The sequence below is a fragment of the Diceros bicornis genome, chromosome 10, assembly GCF_020826845.1.
Source record: "Diceros bicornis minor isolate mBicDic1 chromosome 10, mDicBic1.mat.cur, whole genome shotgun sequence".
Taxonomy (NCBI): Eukaryota; Metazoa; Chordata; class Mammalia; order Perissodactyla; family Rhinocerotidae; genus Diceros; species Diceros bicornis.
The window spans coordinates 55,975,196-55,998,837 of NC_080749.1; the positions used below are offsets into that span (position 1 = coordinate 55,975,196).

The following is a 23,642-nucleotide window of genomic DNA, read 5'->3' on the forward strand; positions in this document are numbered from 1 at the left end:
AAATGACAGAAAGTATAAAATATACAGTATCTGTCCCAGCACATAGATCACTGGCAGACAACTACAGACTAATATGGTCAACTAAATAAAGCAACTTATTCCCATCAATAATTCCTAATTAAGTAATCCCACTTTATTAATAAGCACAACTCCAAAATTGGTAAAATTATGACAAAGTTGGTGCATTCCTATTTTGATGATGATATAAACTTGCTCAACTCTTTGCGGAGGCAAAAATTTGGCAACTGTAGAAACATTTACATCCCTTGACCTACTTATCTCATTTGATTCAGTATCCTATGGAAACAAATCAAAATAAGAAAAAAAGATACACGTACAGATATGCCCAATTCAATGTTAAAATAGGCAGAAACTGAAAACAATTATTTTCCTGTTGGGCATTTAAAATGAAGACATTTTAATAGTCATTTGGTAAACTATCATGTAACTACTAAATATTACAAAGGTTAGATAACACGGGAAAATGCTAATGCTATCAAAGTAAAATAAACCAAACTGTATCTTTGATATAATTATGCAAAAACTATAATGTATAAGCACAAATTAGAAGACAACAAAAATAATAAAAACAATTATTTGTTATTAGGGCAAATCTGGAGTTGATTTCTAGTAACACTATTCTAACAAACGTTCATTAAGTAAAAGGAATCACACTAGTCCAAACAGTAGAATTAGAAAAAAACAAAGCCATAAAATTGGAACAACAAAGGTTTAGGTTCAATTAGGCAAACTAAAGAACAGATAGGAACATATTTATAAATTTAAGGTTATAATATAAATGAAGGTAACCACATACTAGCAAAATACAGTTGGTATTTTGCCAACAGGCTCTTGCCAATTATAATCATTCCCACCCTGTCTTTCCCAACTAATCTTTCTAAGAGTCTCTGTGGTAATAAGCTTCTACTACTGTTGGGAGTGTTTTCTATTCCTTAGGTATTAAGACAGAAAAAATGGTTGAGAACCACTATCTTTGTTAAGATACAGAATGCAGACATGGGTGAACAGGCCTAGCCCCAAAAGCATTCTGTTTGTTTACATCACTTCTTGTTGCAAAAAATGTTTTTAGTCACTTTACTACCACTGCCAAAATGCCAAGAAGAAGAAAAAAAAAGCATCACTAGACATAGTACATAAAAGGTAAATGAATATACCAGTTTTGAGGTTATTAAAAAGAATAAATGAAAATAACATATTTAACAAATGCCTGTATCTATAATTATATAATTACAATAACATATATTTATAATAATATATGTAAAGTAATTCCAATTATTGTTGGCCTTAAAGATCCACAAACTTTCTTAAATTTCTATGAAACTATACCTTACTCTAACTTTGTAACCTTGAACTTAAAAAACAGAACAAAAGAGATAAAATGTTTCATGGGGTTTTCCCCTAGATATAAATAGGTGAATACTATCACTAGTACCTCATCATTAACAATTTAGAGAGAATTAAAGAGAACATGCAGCAATTTAGATACATTCTTAGCCTCAAGGAATAGGTGTGAGTATATGATAAACACAGAAATACTAAGTTAAACTACTGACTATAATAATGCACATTTTTTTACAGTACATTTTAATTACACAGAATAGCATAACAAGTACTGTATGTACTGATTTTTATAAGGATTAGTTGAATATCCAATTATTATTATTCCCTGGGTTTTAAACAAGAGACTTTCTGGGGAAAATTTGGTTTTAAATAGGGAGATTTCAACTACTTTTTCTTCTCTAAGGACATTACAATAAGAATATTAAAGAGAAAGAATTGCTTACAGACATATTTCATATTGGAAGGAAGAGCTTGAAGACAAAATGAGTGGAAATAGCATGTATGGGGGACTGTTTACCTGATCTACATTTAATTCACCAGCAGAGAACATATAAATCATTAAAACCCAACTTTTCCAAAATACAAAAATTTAGGCAGAAAAAATGTAGATGATTTCTTGAGAGTTAATGCTAGTTATAGGTAGATGTTTGATGTACAGCATATCATTTTTTTAAATGATATTCATATAGCTTTCAAATCCTGAATAGCAACAAAAAGCATACCTCCAAATTATTTGTTAAAGAGCTGACATGATCATTTCTACTGTTATCTTAGTTTAAAAATATGAAACAAATACTCTAAGTAAAAAAAGTAAATTCAGGAATTTCTGAATTATATATTTAATAGATAATGATAATGCCCCAAATATGAAATACACCTTCTAATAAGGTATTTAAAAAAGAACTTCCAGGAAATGCAATCAGATCCTCACCAGGAATTATCTACCTTAAAAACACACCTACAAAAGTCCCTGAAAGCTCCTGTCCTACTAATTAAAATACAAACCCTACTTTCTAAATTACCACAATATTATACTTCAAATAATTAAAAACCTAATGGTAGTCGCATCCTCTCAAAGCAAGATTAAACATGTCTTAGGCATGCAGCATACACACCACTGTAAATTTGGAAGATTCTTATAAGTCACAAAGACTAGGATTCTTAATTGTTACTCATTTATTGACGGCCTTAAAGATTCACGAACTTCCTTAATTCTCTTTCTTGATCTGCAGAAGGACATCTCTATTTTTTGAGCATACTTTACAACTATGTGCCTGCAGTTTTGAAAAAAGTGTTCAGAGTGGATTCCTCAAATCAGTATAACAAATTTTATTACAAGATATAACTGCTACTGTCTGTGTCCTTCAGGACACTTAACCCTGTAGGGCTATTTAACAAGCTTCTCGCCTTCATAGTTTTGGTACAACAGACCAAGGATAAATAGCTATTTAAAGATTACACCTAGAAACGCTATTACTGACAATGCCGGCGGTTATGAATTTCTTCAAATGGGACAAAAAAGTGTGCTTATTTCAAATATATACATTAAGTTTATGCACTGCTACCGTCTCCATTATTTAAAATTCCTAAGAAACTGTTAACTTTCACATTTTAATTGAGGAATTAGTCAGTAGGCCTAGGGTCCATCAGGAGTACTCCCTTTTACTCCATCACATTCACAGTAGTTTTGATCTTGGCCTCACCAGTTTTAAGACTCCTTAAGCAAAGACAATTTCATACTACCTAAGGGCACAAAAACAGTTCCCATCTCCTCCGCCCTCTCCCTCCTTCTAGCGTCGGTTCCACGAGCGAATATAGATCTCTGTCCCTCTCTCTGCTCTGGTCCCTACAACTAGCTCTGCAGTCCACCCAGGAAGGTAAAAGAATGGGGGAAAATACTAGAATCAATCTGCACCCACACCTCAGCCCCGCCCACGGGGATAAAGCGGGGGTGGCGGGAGTGTGAGGGGGCAGAAAGGACAGAAAAGGCCGAGAGTTCTCCATACCATTTGTTCCATCACGTTTCACCGCAGCCAGAGACCCTGACCCTATTTCCAGCCGCGCCTCCGGATCCTCCTCCCCGCCACCATCACACACACACACAGTCCCCAACGTCTGAGTCCTGGGTGCGGAGACCAGAGCCGGCCCTCTTCCTGCTCAATCCAAGGACTGCAGAGAGGGTCTCCCTGCGCCCTCGGCGCATCGACGTGTGCCCTAGGGACCTCTGAACTGACCGGAGAAGGGGAAGATCAATCGGGAGGAGGGGTCTAAGAGGAGCCGTTATTCCCCTTTCCTCTTCGTTAGGAAAGCGCGCGAGCGGGGAGGGGCCGGAACAACGAACGCGTTACCTAACGGTCCGGCCCGGCCAGTCGGGCTCCTGAAGGCGACGCCGCGCCGGCCGCTGAAGTGCCAGCTCAGCCACAGTCGCCTCGAGGGTTAGGCACCGAAGCAGGCGCGCCCGAGGTGATAGGAAGCGGGGGGTGGGGACTATGGTGAGCGACGTCGCCATGTTAGTGCCTTCTTTCTCTGTATCCCTACGGTCTCCAGTCCTGCGGCGCACTCCCCATGACTACTCACCTCTCTAGGTCACTAGTTCATGCTTCTTTCGGTCACCGGCGAGGCCCGAGCTCAGCCGTGTTTACAAACTACCCGTGGAGGAAAGGCTGAACCGCACTTTAAAGGCCACGGGCTCCCACAGGCTTCCGTCCTCTCTCGCGAGATCGGACTGACACCTCCTTCTCCCCGCCCCACTCCCGGCATCCCCCCTTTCTTCTCGAGTCCCTGCCCTCCACGCACACGCCGCTTCTTGTCTTACTTCAGACGAAGCGCCTCCGGGTCAAGCGAGTCCGTCAGGTTTAAAGGAGGGGGCGGGATTTCAAGGGGGCGGGGCTGAGGGGGCGGGAACCAAAGAACACTCGGTGCTGGTGATTGGACAACAGCTCGAAGGGCGGGAAGCAGTTCTGGAGGGGGCGGGACCAGAGCGCCTTGGTCCTCCGTAACCAAGGACCTGCGGAAGCCTGTGATTGGCAGCCGCTTGAGGCGGGCGCTGGAGCAGGTGGATGTTGAGGTCGCCGGAAGGGCCTGACGGTGTGCGGGAAGGGAAAGTGAACTCTAGGAATGCTGCTAGTGGCGGGAGAGAAAACGGGACGAGTCCTCCGAGTCCCTCCCCGGGAGCTCGGTATTTCCATTGCTGTCACGTCCCGGCCCTTGTAGGAAGCCGGGTAAAGCGTAGGGAGGCGCGCGCCTAAACCCGTCTTCTGGCTACCCTGCAGCCCGAGAAGGGGAGCTTCGGTTAAGCTGAGGTTTGGAAGAGGCGGAGTTTACCGGAAATTATCCCCCAACCCCCGCTACACGCCCAAAGCGGGAAAGCAAGATAAGTCAGTTCTGAAAAGAAAAGAAAAAGCCATTACTCTGAATGGCATTTGTTCGAATTTTTCTAAACTGTAACGGGACTGATTCTTCCGGCTTCTAAACGCCTAGTACCGTGTATGATATTAGCATATAGTTATGTTCTAAGTAACTTACCAAAAGGAAATACAGTGACTTCCACTAGATTACTGTAATTTAAAATAGCGCAAGGCTTGTTTTTAAGAGAAAAATCTTCCATATTATGGTGAATCCTATTTTATCAATTTTCGTTTACTTAGTAGTTATACATTTAAAAATATCAATTTTAGTAGAGATAGTTTCAAACCTTTAAAACATCCACAACTCTGTATTAACATTTTAGAGAGGACCAAAGGACACCAAATTAGACTATGGCATAGAAATGGCACTCTTTCCACAATATAATGCCAATGAAATGTCTGTGAAGCTTTGAAAGTAGCTCTTTGAAAAAAGAAGGAGGGGGGAGTTTATTTGGTTAATTTAACCTGAGGGACAAAAAAGACCATATTTACTACTCTGCAGTTGACATAGAGACACTCCTAAAAACACAGAAAGAAGTACATTGCTGAAAATGTTTCTTCTTAATGTTGCTCTACGATTCTCTATACAACTTAAAGATTTCAGTGTTAAGTGTAGGGATATTGCTTTTTCAATAAATACACACTGGCACAAGTTGAAAAGTATGATCAGGAGCCTCTGTGGAAATTTGCATTAACTATTAAAAAAAAGGCAAGTTGGGCCAGCCCCAGTGGCATAGTAGTTAAGTTCAGCATGCTCCACTTCGGTGGCCCAGGTTCGGTTCCCGGGTGTGGACATTTACGGCTCTGTTAGTGGCCATGCTATGCTGGCGGCCCACATACTAAAAAATAGAGGAATATTGGCACAAATTTTAGCTGAGGCTGAATCTTCCTCAGCCAAAAAAAAAGCAAACTTTTTTCAATGCCTTGTTTTTCCGTTTATTAAGTGCTGATTTCTAGTCTATAACAAGATTATGAATAAATTTTGTATATTAACATAAAATGAACTCTCAAACATTATCTCCAAACCATGGTGAAACTGAAATTATTGGAAGATTGTGGGGGATAGTATTTGAGAGTTAATGAACCTGCAGTTCAATAATGGTATCTGGCATAAAAATGAAATTGTAATAGCACTGGACGTTTTAACAGGTTTCTGGCCTGTATACATGTATGTGAGCCAACTCACACCTCTTTTAAAACTAATTTCGTTACTCAAGAGACCTGAAAGAAGCCAAATATTAGCTCTGTTTACTTCTCAAATTAGAATGAAAGTACTATCCCTATATATTAGTAAAGCTGTAGTAGTGCTTAGTGTAGTGTAGCACTAATTATTTAGCACTAATTATTAAAACCTCAGCAGCTCAGATTACTGATGATGAACATGATGATGGACAAAATGTGCGATTGACAGATCACAAAATTGTTAGGTCTAGAATGCATTCCCTAAAATGGTGCTTCTCTCCATCCCCCAAAATGTCTACTGTGAGATGAAGAACTATAAATGTTATGGCATTTAAAATTAGAGTAGATTTTTAAAACTAATTATTTTCCATTCTCTTATGTCAAAAATTTGAAAGTCTTTTCTCCAGTTTTGGTTCATTTTCAGTTGGCAGTTGGTCTGGTTTTTAATTTCTCCTCCTCGTCCCTTCTTCTCCAGTCTGTTGTCAAGTATGCTGTTAATTATCTACATAATGCTCTAGAGGAATATGTTATTTTAAAGAAAGTCTTGGGCCGGCCCCTTGGCTTAGCGGTTAAGTGCGCACGCTCCACTGTTGGCAGCCCGGGTTCGGATCCCGGGCGTGCACCGACGCACCGCTTCTCCAGCCATGCTGAGGCCGTGTCCCACATACAGCAACTAGAAGGATGTGCAACTATGACATACAACTATCTACTGGGGCTTTGGGGGAAAAAAAATAACTAAATAAAATTATAAAAAAAAAATAAAGAAAGTCTTTCAGGAATCCTTTTAGATGAGAGAAGAATCATTTAGTAATACAAATAGTACTCTGTTGTGAGAATGCAATTTTGGCTAATTTTCTAAAGAGATGGTATACCTAAAATAAGAAAATATAAAGGAGATTAGGGGAAAAAACAGGTGGAGAGGAAGCAAATCTGTTATATATGCATGTCGGCAGCCTGTCAGTTAGCAGAGGTCCTGACTTTATCTACATATTTCTAGTTCCACAACAGTTCCTTTACTGTAGCTTTTCTCAAATGAAGAAAACATTCAGTGTAAACAAAATGAATATAGTTACTATTTTCAGTTCTGATCCTGTGAACTTGTAAGTCTCACTATTTATCCACATCTCATAAAAGGCTTTGCTTTTCAGTTTTTTCCCCTTGCTTCCAAATTCCTCAATATCCCCAACAGCCCTAAGATTCTCTAGAATCTTCTCTTTCAAAATGCAGGAAACTTCTTCCAGACCGCTTCTTTGCCTGTCTTATTGTTCCAAACATGCATCTACCCAACATTTGTTGTTAGTGCCATTGAGTTGATTCCGACTCCTAGTGACCCCATGTACAGCAGAGCAGAACCCTGCCCAGTCTTTTTGCGCCATCCTCTCACCTTCTGGCACTTTATCAGACAATGCTCTGCTGCTATTCATAGGGTTTTTGTGGCCAATTTTTTCAGATGTGGGTGGCCACATTCTGCTTCCTAGTCTGTCTTAATCTGGAAGCTTCACTGAAACCTATCCACCATGGTATTTGAAATCCCGGTGGCATAGCTTTCAGCATCACGACAACATGCAGCCACCCCAGTATGACAACTGACAGACAGGTGTTGTGGTTCCCTGACTCGTAAATGAACCCGGAGCCTTGGCAGTGAGAGGGCCGAATCTTAACCACTAGACCACGACGGCTGGCTCTACTCAACTTACTCCTAGGAAAATTAGTGAGGATCTGGTGAACCTCCTTTAAGAACCCAGCATGACTTCTGAATAAAACTGGTATTCCTTAGATATAAGAGGCTATTTGAAGAAAACTCATTTCTATTGAAAAAGTATCCATTACCAAATACTACAAGAAACTATAGTGGCCTCTAAATGCTCTCAAACCTTCCAAATGCCACAGAATGTGGCATTTCCACTTTATTTAGAAGTACTATGTGATTGTTAATCCATCAATCTGTTATTGCTCATAAAAAGTCTACTTAGCAGCGTCTGTGGAAAACACTATGGAGATATCTCAAAAAATTAAAAATAGAAATACCTTATGATCCAGCTATCCCACTTCCGGGTATTTATCCAAAGAACTTGAAATCAATAATCCAAAGAGGCTTATGCACCCCTATGTTCATTGCAGCATTATTCACTATAGCCAAAATGTGGAAGCAACCCAAGTGTCTGTCAACAGATGATTGGATAAAGAAGATGTGGTATATATTTACAATGGAATAGTACTCAGCCATAAAAAAAGACAAAATTTTCCCATTTGTAACAACATGGATGGACCTGGAGGGTATTATGTTAAGTGAAATAAGCCAAACAGAGAAAGACAAACACTGTATGACCTCTCTCATATATGGAATATAAACTAACACATGGACAGAGAGAATAGTTTGGTGGTTACCAGGGGGAAGGGAGTTGGGGGGTGGGCACAAGGGGTGAAGGGGCGCATTTATATGGTGACTGACATAATAATGTACAACTGGAATCTCACAATGTTATAAACTATTATGGCATCAATTAAAAAAAGTGCTTAAACGCTGTGCAAATGTATATATAGAAAAATGGAGTGAAAAGGGAAGATTTAATATATAAGACATAGCTTCTGTTTGTCTGTAGCTAAACAAAACAGCATACTCCAGGGCATCCCTTATGTCTGCTCTGGACTCGGGGAAAGAGCCTGTGCATTTTCGCAGGCATCCTCAAGATGCAGCCCAGAACAGTGGATTAGCTGGGATTTCGCCAGTGGGATCAGGAGGGGTGTGGTGTACAGGAGTGAAGGAAGCAGGGCATGGTTATCCACCCACCTGATATCTGAGAGATGGGATAAGGACAGCATGGCCCTAGATATTTTAGTTGATATTTTGGTAGCTTCTATCTCATGAACGATCTTTCCCTCCCTCTGACAGCCCAGGGTTTTCCTACACATTGCTGAAATGGCTTATGATATAGTTACGTCTCAGCACCTGTCCTCACTGGAAATTTCCACTTAGAGCATTTCAAGTGCAAGGACGACCATTGTCCACCTCCCACCCCTAATCTTTGGTTTCTCAAAAGAATTTATAATTAATTGTGTGTGGCATTGTGGGGGAAAAATTAGAGGGCTGTATTTATCTTTAAGTCATACCAATTAGCTTATGCCATCTTCAGTGAGAACAGCCTAAAGAGAGAAAATGGAATTTAAGGGCCTTGTTTTCATCCTTCATATTAATGGCTCATCTTATCTCTCTCTCATCCACTCAGTAGAAAGAGTGCTTGTCATTATACGTATTCTGCTTTCCATACACTATTAAGTTTCCAATAAAAGTAGATAGAACCAATCCTAGGGTAAAGATTTTTGTCTGGCATTCCAGTGTCTACCCTTCATGGCTCCCCATAACTAGTCTATTTGTCAACCTGAGGCCCACATAATACCAAAGCTATGAATTCCTTATGCCAGTAGCCAAGGAAGGTCTGGTCATATGGACTCCCCTGGGCTCTTAGACTAATGTACCTTGCTCTTTCCAGTTACCTTCTTACCTTGGATACAGCCACTTAGGTTAACTGTCAACCTAATACTTTGTCTCTATAGTTCATTACTCATAAAGCATCAATATTTATTGAGCATCAACATGCCAGGCACTGTTCCTGGCTCCTGGCCCTGAGGCTGCAATTATAAACGAGACAGAGTTCCTTAAGGAGACTCTCATGGGGGAGGAAGGTAGACACAGTACATATATTAACAATAAGATAATTTAAATAGTAGTAAGTGCTATGGAGAAAATAGAGCAGGAGTGTGATAACATGCAGTATTATAAACTTACTCCTTTTATACAACTGTAGAGGACTTGAGAGCTACAGACATCTAGATATCTCTAAAGACGTAGATAAATGCTTTGAATTAAAGCATTGAATTAAACACTTGTATTAAATCCTTTACATACAAGTCTTGAGGGAATAATACTGAGCTGTCCTGTATCTGAGAGACTAAGCCAACCTATGTAGCTATTTGAGGAAGCAAACCCTGGGACTCTCCCATAAGAAGAGAGATCCTGGAATTTCCATGGCTGGGAAGTGCTGACTAAATGCTTTTTGTTGAAAAGCAGCCATTGCCAACAACTGTGGGTCCTCTTAGGAGTCTCTGCCAAGATCACTTGTAAGATGCTAGCTGATACTAATAGGTGGAACAATTAAAAGCCTTTGGATTTACAAGTCCCTGTTGATCTTAGGTCAGTTCCTCTCTTCAGTATTTAAGCTCCCTTGAGAAAGAAGCTCTAAGCTACTAAACATCTAGGAAGAGATAGATTACTTTCATCATTCAGGAGAAAGAAGTAGAGTCTTACCAGGAACTTGGGCCAATTTTTAGAGATTATAAGCAGATTGATAGCTGAAAGGATGTGACCTAGGGACATAGGGTTACTCTCAATTTACAACATTGACATTTCTACATAGTAAGTGAAATGTCATATTGGAGCCTGTTTTCTCACTGACAGATTAGACCAATGGTTCTCAGACTTTTTGATTTGGGGACCCTGCACCCCATAACAACATGTTAACATAAATAACATTTTTTGAAAAATAACTATATTTTCCAAAACAAAAATAGAAGAATGGCATTGTTTTCATTTTGGTAAATCACTATGTCACACTTAATAGAAGATAGTTGTATTCTTGTATCTGCTTCTGCATTTGATCTGTTGCAATACGTTGTTTTGGTTCAAGTATATGCTAGCATCACACAACTATGTACATGGAAAAGGGAGGACCTCATGAACCCCTTGAAAGGCTCTTGGGGCCCTCAGAAGTCTCAGACATGCTTTGAGAATCACCGAATTAGCAGTACATTCCAATGGGAAGGGGAAAAAAAGTCTCCCAAAGAATGAGTTGACAGCTTCTTGAAAGATAAGGAGTTTGAGTCATGGCATGCTGGGAATTACAGTATCCTAGTACAGTGTTTCTCACAGTTTAATGTATATACAAATCACCTGGGATCCTTGTTAAAATTCAGATTCTGATTCAGAAGATCTGGTGTGAGGCTCCAGAACCTATAGTTCTAACAAGCTCCCCCAGGTGATGCCAATGCTGCTGATCCGTGGACCTCACTTTGATTAGCTATGTTCTAGTACATTATGATATACACAACACCAGAAAGCCTGGAGGAGCACACACAAGTGAGCTTGTGTGTGTTTGGTTGGGGGCAGGAGGGCTGGATAGGATAGGGATGGGTGGAGGGAAGAGAGAAGTATAAATAAACTCATGCTATCTACTTTTTAAAAAATTTATAAAAAGAATGTTACTGTTTTCTTATAAATCCTATACTATGACAAGTTTTGCCTACTACTTATTAACTATCTCTACCTCAAAGCAAGCTAAGGCATAATGTTGCTATTGGAAGAGACAGAATCTAACTGCCATGTTTGCTGAGGCAGAGGAGGATGGTATTAGATCAGAAAAAATTAATTTTTGCCCCTAATAATGTAAAAAATTGGGCAAGTAATTGATGGACTATGTATTTGGGTCTTAAGTCTATAATATTATTACTAGAGTAATACCATGAAATTACTAAATTAATATATGCTCAGCTTGTAGAGAATTTAACAATTCATTTATAATTTCATGTGTAGAAATCACATAATATTTTAAAAAGCTTTGCAGAGGATAGTACTGCAACAATACAAACTTTTCCTTTCCCAAACACTACACGCCCAAACCAAACCATATTGGCTAAAATTACGTAATAGAATTGAAAACTTACAGGAGAAACATGAGTATAGTTTATCTGGTTCTCAAATGTTATTTCCCATTTGTCTACAATCCTTCCTTAAACTTAACTTTAATGACATTCATTTCTACCCAACTTTAGCTGTTTAGCAACTTGACCACAAATTTTGATGTTTCCTGGGACCTACCTTACCTGCAAAATCTTGAACTCTGGCATTCTTTAAATTTCTTGTCTATTTTCTGGCTCTTGCTGAAATGGATCTTCAACCTTACTATGACTCTGGGCCCTTGACCCCTCTCACTTTTTTTTTATTTTGATAAAATACACATAACATAAAATCTACCATCTTAACCATTTTAAGTGTACATTTCAGTGATATTCAATATATTCATACTGTTGTTGCAACCATCACCACCATCCATCTACATAACTCTTCATCTTGTAAAACTGAAACTCTGTATCCATTAAACTATAACCCCCCCTCGTTTCCTCCCACCTCAGCCCATAGCAACCACAATTCTACTTTTTGTCTCTGTGATTTTGACTACTCTAAGTACCTCATATAAGTGGAACCATACAGCATTTGTCTTTTTGTGACAGGCTTATTTCACTTAGCATAATGTCCTTAGGTTTCCCAGCACCATTTATTGAAAAGACTGTCTTTTGCCCATTGAATGGTCTTGGAACTCTTGTCAAAAATTATTTGACCATATATGTGAGGGTTTATTTCTGGGCTCTCTAGTCTATTCCATTGGTCTATATGTCTATCTTTATGCCAGTACCACACTGTTTTGATTACGGTAGCTTTGTAGTAAGTTTTGAAATCAGGAAATTCATACACCATTTTTTTTTTTACTTTCTCTACATCTTCCTTTAGTTCTTTGATCATCTTTAATATGGTTGTTCCAAGTCTTAGTTTAGTAGATCTGCCATCAAGTCTTTTTCAGGGACAGATTCTGTTGATATTTTTTTCCTTTGAATGAACTACTTTCCTGTTTCTTTGAATGCTTTGTGATTTTTTTGTTGAAAACTGGACATTTGGATGTAATAATGTGGTATCTCTGGAAATCAGATTCTCCTCCTTCCCCAAGGTTTGCTGTTTTTCTTTATGGTTTTTGTTTTTTTGATTGTTGTAGGCCATCTCTATGCCAAGGATCGGCCAGACCTGAACTTAAGGTCTCAGGTCTTTTCTGAGACTGCGCCTTTCCTTGGGCCTGAGTGGTCACTGTCTAATTTTCCTTGTATATGCAGTTGCTTTTGCATGTCCTAGTCTTTAATGTCTGGCTCCCAAAAGAGGAAAAAGAGAAAAGTGAAGGGGGAAAAAATGGTTGCAAGCTCTTTAAATCCCCTGGAAGTCACTTCATCTGGAGGGGGAGGGGCTTGGAACAATGAGGGCAGGTGCAAAGACAATGGCTGCCCTCCTCTTCATCTGCACGTCTGTAATCAGAAGTAGCAATCAGAGATCAGAGCACAGATTCCCAATATTTGGAGGATGTGGTTCTTTTCCCCACCCTGGCTCCAGCAAGCTGTGTGCAAGCTGCTCCAGGAACACCTGCACAGCTGCCTGCCCTGGGGCTAGGACTGCGGGATGGTAGCTGCTACTCTACTAAGAGCTAAAAGTGACTGATATTAGCATTCAATAGACTCCAGAGTTCCAAAATAGTTACATTAGACAGATCCTGACAGTGCACTTGTCCTCTAGATGGGAAGAGAGATTCTGGGTGCTTCCTGCCATCTTCCCAGAATCCTCTTGGATGCCTCCCCCCTCCCCAATATTAGAACTTATCACCTCTATTGTGGCTTTGCTTGTTTCTTGCCCAGTTTAAAGCTCATAGGTCAGCCTGTTGAACAATGTATTTACCCACTGTCTGCTTAGAGCCCCCTTGACCTCTGTCATCTCTTGCCTGATAACCTTCACTGCTCTTTACATCAGTTTGTGTTAACAAGCTTTCCAACATTGCTGGCGAGTCACAAAACTAGGTTAATGAGGCTCACTACAAATTCATGTTATCTCCCTGGAGCTGGGTCCTTACTGCTGCTCTGCACTTCTTTTATTCACATCTACTCCATACCATACACCATACTTTTCATCTCAGTTCAAGCCCACAAGTCTCTCTGTAAGATTATGCTTCAATCTTGTATTTAAAATTCTATAACAATAATTTCCCTCAAGTCAGCTTTTTCCTTGTCATCCCTAACATAATCATACTAAAAATCAAAGCATGGGCTTTGGAATCAAGGAAGATCTGAATTTGGATCCTGACTTTGCTACTTAATGGATACGTGATTTAGGGGAATTGTTTAACCCCGCTGAGCCTATTTTTCTCTGCATCTTGGAAACGAGTCCCAATTTTGCAAGGTTGTCATGCCAGTTAAATGCTACAGTATATATAAAGTCCCCAAGAGAGGGAATGGCACTTATTTAATGCTCGCACCATCTCCTCCCCCAACTGGTTCCCAAGATCTAGACATTAAATCCTACTGATACTACTCTTGTAGACTCTTTAAAAATACTCATTGCCACCATCCTAGACTGGATCCTCATTACTTCTCAGCAAAGCTACTACAGCAACCACTTATCATTACTTGCTCCGGTCCATCCTACACACTTACATTAACCTTACCTTTCTAAAACACAGCCCTAAACCTTCAATGGCTGGTTGTGATCATGAGTAAAACCCACTCTTACATCTGCTAGAGTACATACTTTGGCCCCAGTTTGCCTTTGCAGCCTTATCTCACACTATTTCCCTCCCATACCCCAGCAACTCTTTTTGTTTCTCACATACCTTGCCTCATGCAATTCACTAGCCAACATACTCTCTTCTTCTGGCCTGTCTTCATTCCACCAGTTCCTCAAGGTTTATTTTAATTTGTAGACAGGTAACACTTCGTATGATTCCATCAGTGGAAAATCCTTTCTACTCCCTCTGAACATCTTAGTACTTATTGCCAGTCTTCTGGAACTCACCATTCTAGGCTGAGTTTTAGTTACTGCCATACATGTCTAGTGTTTGTGACCAGATGACAGGTTTCTCTTTGGTTCAAACATATATTTCATACTCAAGTGTATATTTTGAGTTAACCCCAAAGGCATTAAAAAATATCACATTTCTGCAATATGGAAAGGTAATAACATATTACCAAATAAAAAGTACACCTGGAAATCTGAAATGCCTTTAGGAACAAAATTCTGAATATAGTTGAATTGGCACTCTACAACTCTCGGGTACTCTTGCCTGTTGGAGTTTTAAAACAGGCCAAACTCTTACCAACATGGAGAATTCATTTGGCGTTTGATGTGAAAATAACATCTTTATTGGCCTCTGTTCAGAAACTAAGAAGTTAGTGAGAAGCGTATACCATCAATATCTGTTTATAAGACTAGTGGTACTTCCTGTAAAAATGGTGCACAGGAAACATTTCTGCTGTCAGAGTAGATGTATTCCAGTGATGTACTTTCAATGTCAGAAACTTGTCACTGGAAATAAAAATAATGAGTAGAGAGATATATTCCAGGATGTTGATCGTTTGATGCAGTATGTCCTTTCCCCTTCCAGGCAAAATAGATTGTGATTATACTTTGAAGTTATACTGATTTTCTAAACAATTTTTTTTGCTCAGTAACTTGGAGGCCAGGCAGCCACAGCACAGATATTTCCTTTTCATTCTCAGGGATTTCTTCAGTTGAGGGCATGTCTTGCAAGAAAACTGTTTCAGGCCTCTTCAACAACCAAACCAGCACTAAGAACACGTTTGTTTTTTTTTTTAACCTAAGTTGATTTTATTTAAAATGAACTTGGAAAACAGGTCTGATTAATGTAAGTATTTCCCCAGGATTTAAAAAATTTGCTATGATTTTATACTATGTACTTTGGGTTAACAATACTTCTTTCTTAACTGTAGTAAAATAATCACCTCCCCTACCCCGCATCCCCATTTAACAAAGCTTCAATTCCTAAAAACCTGACGTGATTTAGTTTTAGATCCAGCTGTGTAAGACCAGCCAAGTTAGTCTTGGAAGGTGATTCTGCTTCTAACTATTCTAATTCATGTTAGCCCTTAAAAACACAAAACCATCTTGAGCAATTACCTATCTTGGTTTAATTAATCATTTCATAGAACTCAAAACACTCAAATATTTATCCTTTATATGAATAAACAAAAGCCCTATAATTTACAATGTGCAGAACACTATATAAAAGAATTTCCATAAAAATTACATTAGGATCTTTTTCATCAGTGAGGCAACTGCTGTAGTTTCCTCTGACTTGTACAGCATCTGCCCAAATGCATGTTCTTCTTTGTGATGATCTACATTTAGGTAGGTACAAATCACAGCAAAAATTAAAGTTTTCATCTTTAATGAAATGACTTTGGAAATAACATACATTTCCATGACACCAATACTACAGTTTTCGGAGTCACAGTAAGATACACAGAATTACATCCGTAATTAATATGAACACCAACATTTCAAGCAGTAATTTCGGTTACATGGCAAACAAAATCAAGAAAGCAACCATCAAACAAAAGAGACCCATAGCTTCAGACAAGGCAAATCCCAGGATAGCATATGAGAACAACTGCTGCTTCAGCGAAGGGTTTCTAAAAGAGATACAACACATATAATTGTTACTTTGAAATATTATTTGAATTTCAACATGTTTGGTTAACATTAAAGAATCAGATTACTAGTGTGAGGATCTTTGTAAACTGGAAAGTACTGGAAGCGTATTTGCCTAGATCTCTTTTGGTTTCTGCCTTTGACATTCTCTTCTCCTCAATCCTAATCATATGGGAAAAAGGGAGGGAGATGGTTAGTCTTTATCCATTTTGAGGGGTCTGACATTCTTCTTATCCTTGTGAGAGTATGTTCTATACCTTTTAAGATCTGATAGTTCAGAAATAAGGTCTTAAATAATAAAATGGAAATTGATACTTTTTTAAAGAATGTTATCTGTTAATTATATTCCCAATATAGTTTAATAATTAAGAGTGCAGACTATGAAGTCAAACTGAGTTGAATTTTTTTTTGTTTTTGTGAGGAAGATCAGCCCTGAGCTAACATCCATGCTAATCCTCCTCTTTTTGCTGAGGAAGACCGGCTCTGAGCTAACATCCGTTGCCAATCCTCCTCCTTTTTTTTTCCCCAAAGCCCCCTAGTAGATAGTTGTACATCATAGTTGCACATCCCTCTAGTTGCTGTATGTGGGACACGGCCTCAGCATGGCAGGAGAAGCGGTGTGTCGGTGCGCGCCCGGGATCTGAACCCGGGCTGCCAGTAGCAGAGCGCGTGCACTTAACCGCTAAGCCACGGGGCTGGCCCTGAGTTAAAATTTGTCTTACACTGTATGACCTTCGGCAAGCAGTGTGACTTCTGCGTCTCTAGTCTTTCATGGGTAAACTGGATTATATCTGGAAGGAGTGTTGAGGAGTAAGTGAGATAATGCATGCAAAGCCCTCAAAATATAATGCAAGACACAGAGTAGGCACTTAATACAAAGTAGCTATTATTTCACTAGTTTTCTAAGTTTCCAACTATTCCAAGCATGCTCTTAAACTAGCTTATTTGGCAAGAGAAATTACCTGGCATAACCAATGATAAGGCTGCCAAAGACTGTTCCAATACCAGCACCAGAACCAGCCACTCCTACTGTTGCAGCACCTGCACCAATAAATTTGGCAGCAGTATCAATGTCTCTGCTGATTGCACTGGTCTGAAACTCCCTTTGGATTAGCTGAGACACGCCATTCCGGGCCCCGTTAAATACCGTAGAGCCCTAGAGAACAGGAAATAAAGGCAAGGGTCAAATCAGTACTCAGCTATTTTAATTACCATACTGTCAAAATGATAAGAACTTCTCTATTTTGTTGCTGTGTTTGAATAGGAGGTGGTGTGGCACAATAGAAAAATCAAGGGCTTAGAATAATTCCAATCTTGTAGAATAGGAATAACAATATCTCCACCCTATAAGGTTGTTGAAAATTAAGAAACAGTGTACGTGCATATGCTTTTAATAGAGTAGACTTTTTAATAACTGTTGCTATTATAATCTTAAATATAAGTAACTCAAAACTATATACAGACAGACTGTATTTCTTAGCCAACTCAGGTGGATAAGTTTTGGATACCAAAGTTTCTTTCACTGGCTCATCCTCTGCATGTATTTTGGACAAAAGGGTGGAAAGGATTGCCCTCAAACCATTCATCAATGAGGTTTTTTTTTTCTTCACTTTAATCAAAACAAAAGACTTAGTATTACTTAATTTCTATGATTACTACTATTACCTCTCCAGTCCTAGTCTCTGGTCGAGATAACACTGATGCAGAAATTGGTCTGTATGCAATTCTGGATCCAGCTCGGATCTATTAATGAAAAAAGATTCCCTGTATTAAGAATACAGAAGACTTGAATGACCCTTCCTGCACCATGAGTTCTGAAAAAGCAAGCAGCAAAATGAATCAGAAAGTTCATGACCTTTCTGTATCGACTCTTATCTTGGCTATTTCGACATTTTCAATACATGAAGCAATTTTAACAGTTTAAAGTTGCTAATGAAATTTTAAAGCTTGCTTCATAATCTATTTGTAATACTCTGAACAAAATTTCTAAGAACAATTAGTTAAAAAGAATAAATATTGCTTTTAAAGTTTCAATTATTGTAGTGCCACAATTCAGATGGGAAAAATGGCAATCAAGACTCCACATTCTTTGGTAAGTTTAAATGGACTAACAAGTAAGTATATGAGGAGTGTCACTATACACGCTTGTCATTTAAAATAGCCCATCAGTTAATATGCGCTCCCACCATTTCCAAGATATTCCTACATACACATTAATTGCAAAATTAAAAAGCAGTTTAAGCAATCCTACATCAGTGCCAAAAAAATCAGTGAAATAGTCTGACCATAAGGACATATTCCAGTCCAGCTTCTCTGCCCTTGAGTGTCCACTAAACTAAGGTCACAGAAAATCCCTCCAGAACCAAGACCTGATTCTCTAAGACAAATCCCCCAGATCTTCACGCCATCTAAAGCCTCCAAAATGGTTATGGAAATGACCAGAGGCAGGAAGACAGACTTTCGGCTCCTCCACCACCTTCCTCCGCCCACACTGGGTAAGGCAAAGTCCCTCCCTCCGCAGCAGCGAGTTTGACCTAGAGATAGGCAGTGGAGAGCGCTGCTGCGTTGAACTAGGCCTCAGCGGCCCCCTACATCCTTCACAGCCCCCCAGCCTTCGCGTGCACTCCAACCCAACGGAGTGACCGACGAGGTGGGGGAGGGGGCCGCTCGAGACCAGGGGCAAGCAGGGTTTGACCTAGGCCGAGTAGGGCCTGACAGCTAGGCCTCGGCTGCTCTCCACCGCCCTTGTGGAGGGGAGGCGCGGAGTGCGATGCCCCAGGATAAGGAGGAAAGGAAGAAAAGGACACAGGTTCGGGGGTGAGGGGAGAGCTGTCCGGGAGGGCGGTGTCCCATTCAACAGCGTGGACGCTCCAGGCCCAGGGGCCCGGCCCTCAGTCCCACTGCCCAGCCTGGGTTACGCACCAGAGCAGGGGCGCAGGCGAGCTTGGCGCAGGCGAACATCTTACACGCTGCGGGGCGGCGCGGCTGGAGGACTGGGTGACAGGAGACGTGGGCTCCTCTCCCGCTTCCTCTCTGCGGAGGCAAAGAGGCTTAAGGTCAAGTGCCCTCCGAGGGCCTGCCCTTTCCCACTCAGGTCCCGCAAGCTCCCGTGCACGCCGTCAGCTTGGGGCCCGCGCCAGGCGAGGCGCCAGCAGAATGAATGGGTCCCCGCGGGGCGCGGCTCCGCGGCTCCCGCGCCCTCCGCTTACCTTCCCGGGAGGCGGCGGCGGCGGCACCAGCGGCGGCACCAGCGGCGGCACCAGCGGCGGCAGAGGTCGAAGGAGTGGGGCTGGGCGCGCAGGCGCGGTCGGCTCTTATCCGCGCCGCGGCGCCCGGATGGAGAAGGCGGGGAAACGGGTGCAGTAGGGAAGGCGCTCAAGGTCACTTTGTAACAACTTTATTGGTAACCAGTTGAAAAGGACAAGGACAGCCACCCAGTGATGGGGTGGCGGGCAGGAGTTGGTAAAGGAGAGACAAAGAGAAGAAATTGAAGACTAGCCCTGGCAAAGAGAACTGAACAGGTTGTTTTGTCTTTGATCTGAGCTGGCCAGAGGATAGTGCGACTTTTTCTTTCAGTTGACACCTTCTTGTGCCATCTGGGCTTTTATCCGTTGCTACTTCTCTTTAGTAGAGGGGCCCCCTTCCTGATCATTCTCTTCTGTGAAATAGGACTCTGTGTATGTTGGGAGGAGGGGAAGTTCATTCATTACTTGACAAAAGAAATTAGGGTTCCCAGCAAACTGAATACATTTCTTTAAAGGAATCTGGAAAAGGATTCCAGAAGTATGGCTAATTGTTTGTGTGAAAGAGAGCCTGACCTAGAAGTACTGGGACAAAGGAATGAGTGAATGAATACATCTAAGAGTTTTGTGACTTTAGGCACAAAATTGCCTCTTGGTAAAGTGAGGGAGGTCAGTTTTTCTTCTAGATCTATGATTGGAAGAATTAAAGGATTGTACTGTATGGTATTTCATGTAGGGCCTGAGTATTTTCAAAACCTACCCAATTTTAACACCTGTTTTTGGTAACTTTGGACAAATCATTTTCTCCAGATAAATACAAAAATGTCTCATAAAAATAGCTCTTGCTGAACTTCTGGTAAATCCTTGAATCCTGTAAATTACTGTAAACATACTAACAAATGGCTACTGGAAGTGATACAAGTCAACATGAAAGATTAAACATCTAGTCTGCCCAGTTGAAGCGATGGCTGGGGACTGAAATCCAGCCCGCTCTGCATAGAGCCCTGGCATGGGACAGCATCAACCCAGAGGATCACCCTTTTTCTAGTTAGCACAAAGGTGCAGTATCATCAAGCCCTAAAACTTGAAGAATGAATAAGACTTTGTCACTGATCCAACTTCAAATGCAAAATGGATCAAAATCATATGAAAGCTAATCATTTTAGGTTCGATCTTTAGCCCATAAAATAGATAATTCGCATGAATTCACATGTACCGTTCAAAGAGAGATTATTAGTGTATTTTCCCAAGTACTCGGTTCTTACCTGAAGTATGTGGTGTCCTGTGATGTCTAAAGTAGAATAAACAATAGTTTAGATCAGTCCCATGATCTGCCATCTCCAAGCTGGAGCTCCAGGAAAGTGGTGGTGTAATTCAGCTGGAATTCGAAGGCCTGAGAACCAGGGAGGCCAATGGTGTAATTCCCAGTTTGAGGGCCAGAGAAGGTAAGATGAGATGTTGCAGCTCTAAGGTGAGACAGGGGAAAAAAAGGGGCAAATTCTTCCTTCCTCTGCCTTTTGTTCTATTCAGGCCCTCAATGGATGGGTTGATGCCCACCCACATTGGGGAGGGCAGTCTACTTTACTGAGTCCACCAATTCAAATGCTAATCTCATCCAGAAACACCTTCACAGACACACCCAGAAATAATGTTTAACGTAGGCACTCCCATGGCCAGTCAAGTTGACACATAAAATTAACCATCACATGCCCTATACTTTAATAATAGATCCTCTTAGGGGGAAAATTGTTCTAAATGGATTTGTGTATGGAGATGGTTTAAGGGAAGTTCCTATCTCTTCAGCCACAAATCAGTAACAGTAACTGTTGAGGGAGAGGAGGCAGGAGAGAAGCCAGGATCCATAACAGGATCACTTCCAGGGTAGGCAGGCCTTAAGAAGTCTTAGAGCTTTCATTCTCTCCTCTTGGAAGTCAGTTACCATATCAAGAAACAGGAGTTAGACTACTGAATGATAAGAAATCCTGTGGACAGAAAAAAACCTCATGAAATGGGATAGATTCAACTGGCTCATTTCTTTTTTCCTTTTCCCTTTCTTTTTCCTGCCTGGAATATGGACCCAGTGTCTGGAGGTGAAGCAGCAGTTTTGCACCCATGAGTACAGAAGTCACACATTAAGGATAGAGAAGCTGGAATCTAAAAGGAGCCTGAGTTCTTAACTTTTTTTTTTTCTTTCGAGTAGCTACCACAGCTTTTAACTGCCTGTTTGTGGACTTCGTGTTATATAAGAAAATAAATCTCTATTTGGTTAAGCCACTGAGGTCAGTTTTTTGTTATACGCAGCTGAACACAACCCAAACTGATACATAATTGTATAGATCTGTACCTCTGAAGCTTTTTGGTCATTGGGCTGTGATTACACAGAAATGGCCTTTCTCCCACAGAATTTACGTAAATTTACATCTGTCTTTTTTTTCCTTATTCCATGGTATATCTGCTAGGGACTAACCAGGAGACAGAAACCATATCAGTAATTTAAACAGGGAAAATTTAATATAAAGATTGTTAACTAGTAAAAGTTGGCTAACTACTAAGAAGGGTGGAGTGGACTCGAAGGGGTTCAGAAGTAGCAAATGTAGGAATAGCTTCTACCGTTGACTGAGGAAGAGTTAACAAGGAAGGAAGGACTTAGAAATTTAGAGGACAGGGCATGGCTCCCACAGGAACATACAGTCCACTTGTGGTGAAGAAACTTGCTGGAGGCACAGGCCACAGGTGAACCATGAAGACTGCAGAGGTGAACATCACCAGGCCTCTCCTGCAGACCAGTCTACTGGCTCCATGCGAAAACAGTACACCAGAAGAAAGGAAAGTCCTTTTCTCCTGCTCTGGCCTCCCAGTGTCTTTCCATTTCCCTCTATCAGCAAAGCCTAACATTTTGCCAGTTGTCATGCAGAAATGTCTACAGAGTCCAGCTCTAGAATAATGAAACAAGGCAAAGAAGGATGGATTTATAGCTGAGAAGTTGTAAGTTAACAACTGGTGCAGATGGTAAGATTTTCGAGGGCAAGTATTACGTCTAATTCATACTGATGTCTTCCATAGCACCTAACATAGAGTGTTAAACATAGCAGTCACTCAGTAAATTTTTGCTCAATAATAAATATGGGGCTTAGTATGTACAAAATTATTTCCAATAGCTTTATTATTATTCTCTATTAAGTAAGATTTTAGTCTCTTTGGACAAATAAGAATGACCAATACAATGTCCTTTTCTTTCTAGTATTGTGAAACTCAAACTTTAGAGAACTCAAGGAACATTTTTTGATTTGTGGCATGAGTTTGTTCAAACAAACATTTTTGTGTGCCTGTGAAGGCTCCTGTGTTTGTACCTGATGTGCGTAAAGAATTCGCTAAAAACCGAAACGTTAAGGCCCTTTATTGATTCATTCTGTGATGTCATAGAATATTGGCAAAGCTGGGAAGATAAGCTGAGGCAGATAGGCCCTAGGCTGAGTTGTGTGGTGGGCAATGTTTGCCTGCATTTACCCTTTCACTTCTTTTTTCAATGCCTTTGGTCCGTCTCCAGGCAACTTAAGCTCTCTGGAGGCACCTGGTGTCTTCCTGGTGTCTCGTGACCGTATAAAGTTCTCCATCGTAGCACCTACTGAATCCATCTCTCTCCAGGCAGTGTCCAGCTTCAGAACTCTTAACCATGTCGAATCTTAATCTCTTAGTGCTTGCTTCAGCAGTAGCTATACCAGAATTAAAATGATGCAGAGAAGATTAGCATGGTACCTATGTAAGGATGATACACAAATTCATCAAAAAATATTCCATATTTTTATAGTATGCTACCATTTATCTCAGAAGTAGGAGGAGAAATATGAATATATCTAAGAAGTGGAGAGAATTACAAATGTATTTTCTGTATTTAAAAACTAGAAGGTTCATAGATGATTACCTATGGGGGAAGGAGTAGGTTGAAGGGAACAAGAATAGAAGCCAGACTTCTTTGAATATACTTTACTTTGTAGATTTGAATTTGGAACCATGCAAACCATTTATAAAGGCAAAATCTTTAAAAATCCCTAAAAATTGAAAGTAAATGAAACAAATGAATTTAACTGTATCTAGTTGGTCGTATAACTTCACAGGGTAAATACAAAGAGTTTCTAT

At 40.4% G+C, this 23,642-nt stretch overlaps 2 protein-coding genes and 1 non-coding gene across 4 annotated transcripts in view; 1 reads left to right on the forward strand and 2 right to left on the reverse strand.

Annotated features, from left to right (window-relative positions):
• Nucleotides 1-4,073, reverse strand: part of ATF2 (activating transcription factor 2) — an 82,840-nt gene extending 78,767 nt beyond the window's left edge. The window contains exon 1 of the mRNA XM_058549297.1: nucleotides 3,940-4,073. The gene's annotated coding sequence lies outside the window, so the exon portion shown is untranslated. The remainder of the gene's footprint in view (nucleotides 1-3,939) is intronic.
• Nucleotides 4,074-15,983: 11,910 nt separating this feature from the next.
• Nucleotides 15,984-20,939, reverse strand: ATP5MC3 (ATP synthase membrane subunit c locus 3). 2 transcript variants are annotated; one of them, XM_058549298.1, is made up of 5 exons: nucleotides 20,771-20,939; nucleotides 19,186-19,296; nucleotides 17,929-18,006; nucleotides 17,226-17,419; nucleotides 15,984-16,244 (listed from the first exon to the last, which is right to left on the reverse strand). In XM_058549298.1, the coding sequence occupies exons 2-5, from the start codon at nucleotides 19,222-19,224 to the stop codon at nucleotides 16,130-16,132; spliced, it is 426 nt and encodes a 141-aa protein (XP_058405281.1). In that variant the 5' UTR covers nucleotides 19,225-19,296; nucleotides 20,771-20,939; the 3' UTR covers nucleotides 15,984-16,129. The 2 variants fall into 2 exon arrangements, with proteins under 2 accessions (XP_058405281.1, XP_058405282.1); XM_058549299.1 differs by lacking the exon at nucleotides 20,771-20,939 and adding an exon at nucleotides 19,473-19,515.
• Nucleotides 20,940-23,203: 2,264 nt separating this feature from the next.
• On the forward strand, nucleotides 23,204-23,309 carry LOC131411085 (U6 spliceosomal RNA). Its single transcript, XR_009221480.1, has one exon. It is a non-coding gene; the product is annotated as a U6 spliceosomal RNA (small nuclear RNA).
• Nucleotides 23,310-23,642: the final 333 nt, after the last annotated feature.